The following is a 7,324-nucleotide window of genomic DNA, read 5'->3' as shown; positions in this document are numbered from 1 at the left end:
CTGAACTGAAGGATGAATTAATACTGAACTTCACCTAAGGCACACCATCCAGAATGGTTCAAATGCTCAGATATTTTCTTTTCCAAAGAATGAGAGATTCATGCTAGTATTATTTTAAGTACGACCGTGCGTAGCACGGGGGCCTCCACCGACGGGCATGAACAGGCCTCTCATGAAAGGGTCAAGTTGCAGTATTGATTGTTTGCGCTGCTTTTAATTTATTTACCTCCACCAACGAGCATCATGATATGTTCAGTAATTGGGTAGCTGGGTTGATCCACAAGCTCAAGGCACAAATTTGGGTGGGGGTGCACACGCTTTGTTGGGCAATTCCGATGATTCTGTTTTTTTAGGAACTTTTACATTTCTGCCCTTAATTCAGTCCCACTAATCCGTTTTACCCCTAATTTTTAGCATTTCTCAGTTTTGACCATTTTCCGTTAAATCGTCTCCGTAATGCTAAGCGCATGGCAGCAGCCTGTGTAGCTTTATGTGTGTCTTGTACATCTGTAGAAAATTAATCTAGTTTTTAGTTTCTATCAGGTATTTTGGTTACGCCAGCAAATCAAAGTGTTGGAATAATCTATGTACAGCATTGCCGTCTGAGTGGTGCAACACAGCCACCCACAGATCGGTATGCACATTGCTCCAACACGAATGACTTGACCGCTAGCTGGAGCTGGCCGTAACTCTCTATGTATACTCTCCGTCAGGCGCGCATGGAAGGTTCTGCGACTCTCATACGGTCTGCATACGGTCTAGAATTGCATGGCCAAGGTTGGTCTATTATTCTAGTCTTTGACACGTATTCCGTTAACATGTGGACAAAGGTGGCGTGGTTGTGTTCACGACTTCATTGTCGTTGTGCGCGAAAAAACATCGTGGCGCTGTATCATTCTACTTCATGAACACACTTACGTAATTTTAGACACTCCATTATATCTGAGTAATAAAGTAGCTAGAGTACTTAGTAAAATTATCAATTGGTAAGCCTATCTATGAAATCAATAAACTATGAGCAACATACACTGTGAGATGATTTTAACACATTACTGCTTCCTGCCTATATAAGTACCCCCTCTGGTCCTTTTTAATTCGCATATAAAATTTGTCTGAAGTCAAATCTCGTAAAGTTTGATCAACTTTATAGAAAAAAAATACAAACATTCACAATGTGAAATCATTATCATTAGATGCGCCGTGACTTAAATTTTCATATTGTATAAATTTAGCATTGTAGGTGTTGATATTTTTTCAGATAAATATGGTCAAACTTTATGAAGTTTGACTTCAGACAAATCTAATATGCAGAGTAAAAGGACCGGAGGGAGTACATTAGTATTGGTGCGGTGAAGAAATGAAAAAATGGGGTTACTTCTCCACCGCACAGGTCGTGCTTCTCGGGCATAAGAAAATCGGGAAGGCTTGCGTATATCTTTTACAGTCATTATTTTAGCCTTGAATGATTTATAGTCTCGTTCAATCGCTTTAGACGCTTGACCGAGGATTGGCTTTTACAAATTAGTACTCCCTCCGTTAAGAAATATAAGACCTTTTAGGTCACTAAAGTAATGATCTGAAAGGTCTTATATTTGTTTAGAGGGAGTACATGAGAGAAAGGAAGTATTATCTTAGTCTTGGATGCTTCAAAATCCTTAGTACAATTTATAGTTCTTCGCTCTCTTTTTTAACCAACAAGAGCGACAACACACGTTCTACTGTCTAGTTTGATCTACGTATACATCGAATGTTTGGAAGCTAGTACAACATTATTGTGCCGTGTGAGACATGCATCGGAGCCATCCACAAATCATTATGCACTTGCCTCCGACACGGATCACTTTGACCGACCCCTTAGCTGGCGCTGTCCGTAACTCTCCATCAAGCACGGCAGGTTCTGCGGACTTCCAAGCCCACAGTTGTTCTCTTCTTTGACAAGTATTCCACCAACGTATCGACCGATGTGTGCTCAACTATTTAATGTGCTGCCATCACCTCTCAGAAATAAGAACCACAGCCAATTCCATCCAGCCTAGCTAGCTACACATGGAGATGGACCCACCACCCAAAATGCTTGCCTCTCTCACCATGACCATACTGATGATGATGATGGCCACCTCCATCGCACTTGCATCGGATGCAGCAGTGCTCGAAGGACAAGCAAGAGCACTCTTCATCTGGAAAGACAGCCTCGACTACCAAAGCCAGCAAGCCCTGCACTCCTGGGGAAACACGTCGACACCTTGCAACTGGCGCGGCATCAATTGCTATATCGGTGTGCAGCAACACCAACATTGGCCGGCGATCAGCGGCATCTCTCTACGGGGTATGCGGCTGAGCGGAGCTCTGGAGTCCCTCAACTTCTCAGCCTTGAGGACCTTGGCACGCCTCGACCTCTCAAACAACCTCCTCACTGGGAGCATTCCTCCTAGTATCGAGGTCCTTGGCGAGCTCCATGCTCTCCTTCTGCAAGCCAACCAGATAAGAGGCTCAATCCCACTAGGTCTAGGAAATCTCACAAAATTGCATTCCTTAATGCTTCACGAAAATGAACTCTCCGGTGAAATACCAAGCCAGATAGGCAACATGAGTAGTCTTGTCACCCTTAACTTGTCAAGCAATCACTTGGTTGGTCATATCCCTTGTGAAATAGGACACATCAAGCACTTAGTTGCATTAGATTTGTCCAATAATAATCTTTTTGGCAAAATACCAAGCAGCATAGGTGGTTTGACCGAACTCACTAGCTTATACCTTTACCGTAACAAACTTTCTGGACAAATTCCACGAGAACTAGGTTATCTTCTGAACTTAAAGGACCTACAACTTGGCATCAACACCTTCTCAGGTTCCATTCCACGAAATTTTCATAATTTGACCAAGCTCACTGTGTTAATTCTACATCTAAACAAACTTTCTGGGTTAATTCCACAAAAAATAGATTACCTTTCGAACTTACAGTACCTGAGTCTTAGTGAAAACATACTCTCGGGTTCCATCTCAAATAGTATAAGAAATTTGACGAAACTTACAACCTTGTCCCTTGGGAACAACCAACTTTCTGGGTTAATTCCACAAGAGTTAGATTACCTTGCGAACTTAGAGTACCTGGATCTTAGTGAAAACATATTCCCGGGTTCCATCCCAAATAGCATAGGAAATTTGACAAAACTCACTATCTTATATCTTTACATGAACCAAATTTCTGGACACATCCCTCGAGAACTAGGTCGCCTTGTGAACTTAGAGGATTTGGATCTTCGCGCTAACACCCTAACCGGTTCCATCCCAAATAACATAGGAAATTTGGCAAAACTCACTATTTTATATCAAATTTCTGGACACATCCCTCGAGAACTAGGCCGCCTTGTGAACTTAGAGGATTTGGATCTTAGCGCTAACACCCTAACAGGTTCCATCCCAAATAGCATAGGAAATTTGACCAAACTCACAGCCTTGTACCTTCCCAGCAACCAACTTTCTGGATACATCCCTCAAGAACTAGGTTACCTTGAGAACTTAGTGAAGTTGATGCTTTACAACAACACACTAACAGGTTCCATCCCAAGTAGCATACGAAATTTGACCGAACTCACAAGTTTGTACCTTGATAATAACCAACTATCGGGGCACATCCCTCGAGAACTACGTTATTTAGTCAACTTAGACCACTTGGAGCTTAGCTATAACACACTGACAGGTTCCATCTCAAAAAACCTAGGCAATCTCACAAAACTCAGTTACTTGTTACTTGACAATAATAAACTTTCCAGCCACATTCGCTGAGAATTAGGTTATTTGGTCAACTTAGACTCCTTGTCTCTTAGAAATAATTCACTAACTGGTCCCATCCCAAATAGCCTTGGCAATCTGACAAAACTGTATAAATTGGACTTTGGCCAGAACCAACTTTCCAGGCAAATTTCATGAGAATAGGTTGGTTGTTGAATTTGGAGTACCTAGAGCTTACCAACAACACACTTAACATATACTTTCTTGTAGTAGAATTATCTTTATGGAAAATTTCACAATAAGTAGAAGGTGCACCATCCTCATCGACCCCTGCTGCTGCTCCTCTCCCGCACGGGGCCAAACCCCTGCGCCAGCTCCGCTGCCGTGTCACAAGCACCTCCTCACGGTGGCCGACTCCGCCTGCTCCTCTCCTGCACTCGTCCTCCTCGCAAAAAAAAAAAAAAGGCCCACGTCCTCGCCGCTGGGTCACTCAACACCGGCGCGCTCACCAGCGACTAGGCCACCGTCGCAGCGGCGTCCGCGCCGGTGGCCCTTGCCCTCGCCACCTTCTTCGACTGCTGCACGACCCCTCTCGCCTGTGCCACCGACGTCGTTGCCCTGCTCTCATGCGAGGACGCGCGCCTGGGCCGTCCCCGAAGCGCCCGCCGCGTCAGGACAGGGCCCACGTCGCCACCAACCTCAGGAGGCTCACGTCCCAGAAGTGAAGAAAGCTACGGAGAACAGTGAATTAGCGAGGAGGAGATTCCCTAACGTACCCAAGGTGAATTAATGAACCATTGTGCACGGTTTGGTTACGTATGTTGAGTAGATTTCAGAAGCATCTTGAACAAATAGCCAGTCAATTTTGTAGTGCCTTTTTGGCGGATTGTATGTGTGTTCAGTGCTCGTATATGTTCTTTGTGATCTTGATGTGGAGCCATAACCCTGATTATTCATTATGCTGCGACTTAGGTGGAAGAGAAGAGTTTACCACATGAAACACTGAAAAGATTGGAAGTCTAGTGAAGACCAGAGGACTGGCGCTGGAAGTTCTGCTTCAACTGAGAATGAATCATGGAGCTGGTTCTGTTGTTGCCTGGACTGGAAGACTCTGCTCGGCTTATCCCCGGATCCTTCTCCTGTTTCTCCCACCAGGTAACAACCACACAATCTCAATTTTGCTTTGGTTATACTTGCCCAACTAATTATAAAATTGATATCCCCATTCACCATCGTAAGTTAACTAACAGTGAATGGAAGTGTATCGAGGATCGGTTTGAGAAGAAACTGAGCTGCTGGAAGGGCAAACTTATGTCGTATGAAGGCCGATTGATTCTTATTAATTCGGTGCTCACGAGTTTGCCTATGTTTCTCTTATCCTTTTTTGAGGTTCCAGTTGGAGTTAGGAAAAGACTGGACTTCTATCGGTCTCGTTTCTTCTGGCAGAGCGATGAAACTAAGAGAAAGTATCGCCTAGCCAAATGGGATGTCATCTGCTGACCAAAAGACCAAGGGGGTCTTGGGGTTGAGAACCTTGAAGTTAAGAATAGATGCCTTCTAAGTAAGTGGCTTTATAAGTTATCTGCCGAGACTGAGGCAACTTGGGCGCAGATTCTTCGTAACAAGTATCTGTACTCTAAAACCTTGTCGCAGGTGACGGCTCGACCCACTGATTCGCCCTTCTGGAAGGGGTTAATGAGGGTCAAAGCTACTTTCTTTAACAGAACAAAGTTTGTTGTCGGTGATGGCAATAACACTCGATTCTGGGAAGATACCTGGCTAGGTGATGCACCACTGGCACTCCAGTATCTGGCGCTTTATCGCATTGTGCAGCGACGGGATGCTCTGGTTGCAACGAGTCTGCAATCTGCTCCTCTTAACATCCAATTTAGGAGGGTGCTTGTGGGTGATCGGTGGGAGGCTTGGATTCATCTGGTGAGTAGACTCATGGAGGTTCAGCTTACTCATCAGCCCGATCAGTTGTATTGGAAGCTTAATAAATCTGGTGAATTCACAGTCAAGTCGATGTACATTGATGTCATCAATTCTAGTGTAATTCCTAGTTCCAAACAAGTTTGGAAAGTTAAGGTTCCTCTCAAAATTAAAGTGTTTATGTGGTTTATTCATAAACAAGTCGTTCTAACGAAAGATAATTTGATTAAGCGCAACTGGACAGGATCTACTAGGTGTAGTTTCTGTGATCGGGATGAAACTATCAAGCATCTTTTCTTTGAGTGCCCGATGGCGAGGGTGTTGTGGCGCTCGGTGCAGATTGCCTTTAACATTACTCCTCTGAATTCGGTCAGGTCGTTGTTTGGAACGTGGCTGGTTGGTATAGAGGCCGAAACAGCTAGACAAATTCGTGTGGGAGCATGTGCGTTGTTATGGGCAATTTGGAACTGTAGAAATGACTTGGCTTTTAACAGAACAACAACTATTCATTTTTTGCAGGTTCTATTTCGGGCTACTGCGCTAATCCGTACGTGGTCATTACTCACTCCGACGGAGGCCAGGGCGTGTTTGGTTACTGGATCTGTCCGGTGGGAGATGGTAGCGCGGGATTTATTCAACCGGTTTGGATGTCGGTCATGTAATAGGATAGGCGCGTAGTTTACCTATCTCTCTTTACTAAGCCAGCCGGTTGTGGCTTTTGGGCCTTGTTTTATTTTGCTTGCTCTGTGTGAGCCAGTATCCTTTGTTGCAGCACTTTGCAAGACATTGTTAAACTACTTTATTTATTTATAAATGTGGCCGTATGCATCTTTCTGATGCAGAGGCCGGGGAAGTCCCTTTTTTGATTTTCTTTTAATAAAATTGATACTACTAGTACTAACCATGGTTCACTGCTTGTTTGATGATGAAAACAAGGGTTGCGTTTGCAACTCATTTCCAGCGCGCCTTCATAAGCCTCCTGTGCAACGCTCAGTTCCAAGAGCTCTCCGCGCGCAGGATCTCTTCCTGATCTACTCCTTGAACAGCTATTATCCCCTGACGCTGCCAGTTTATGTCGACTGGAAAAAGGAAGCCAAGTCCAACGTGATCATATTCCGGTGATTTTTTGTCCTGTGACTTTACAGACTGCTGCGTATACACAAAAGGAAAATGGAGCTCCCATTGCACGGCTAATTGTTTACATTGGCAGGCCTGGATATTCGACTGAGAGCAAAAAAGGCCTGTTGTTGGTTGAGAAACTTCATTACCTGCAGTCCAAACTGTTACTTTCCAAACCCTTGATGCATCAAGGAGGACACTTTGATGCTACTGGCTGCTCAAACGGGCGATGCGACCGAGGAGGCCCTGACGCCACTGGCCGTGCAACTTGTACGCGGTAGGTGCACTCGACGTTCGACCTCAGCGCCGCCCGGGCACTGCCTCTGCTCTACTGCTGCTGCAGTGGTTACCCAAGCTATCGCTGACTGTTGTTTGCTCCCAGTTGTCCTAAACTGAAGCCCCTACAGTACAGGGTGAGGTGAAGAAAGCTACCGAGTGCAGTGAATGAATCAGCGAGGAAGAGATTGCCTAAAGTTCCCAAGGTACTATGAATTAATGAACCATTGTATGGCGCACGGTGTTGTTAGCACTTATGTTGAGT

The 7,324-nt window shown here is 44.7% G+C and overlaps 1 protein-coding gene across 1 annotated transcript; it reads left to right on the top strand.

Annotated features, from left to right (window-relative positions):
• The first annotated feature begins 2,022 nt into the window (after window positions 1-2,022).
• On the top strand, window positions 2,023-6,162 carry LOC147956760 (uncharacterized). The gene is made up of 3 exons (XM_087537096.1): window positions 2,023-4,513; window positions 4,705-5,293; window positions 5,386-6,162. Exon 1 carries the CDS (start codon window positions 2,047-2,049, stop codon window positions 3,784-3,786), a length of 1,740 nt encoding a protein of 579 aa, XP_087393222.1. The 5' UTR covers window positions 2,023-2,046; the 3' UTR covers window positions 3,787-4,513; window positions 4,705-5,293; window positions 5,386-6,162.
• The last annotated feature ends 1,162 nt before the right edge of the window (window positions 6,163-7,324 follow it).

This window comes from Triticum urartu, chromosome 7A (genome assembly GCF_056163025.1).
Source record: "Triticum urartu cultivar PI428250 chromosome 7A, HENAU_Tu73, whole genome shotgun sequence".
NCBI classification, from domain to species: Eukaryota; Viridiplantae; Streptophyta; class Magnoliopsida; order Poales; family Poaceae; genus Triticum; species Triticum urartu.
This window is presented reverse-complemented; position numbering and strand designations above follow the sequence as displayed.

Coding starts and splice junctions, on each gene's coding strand:
- LOC147956760 (XM_087537096.1), top strand. CDS start 2,047: ATGGAGATGGACCCACCACCCAAAATGCTTGCCTCTCTCACCATGACC.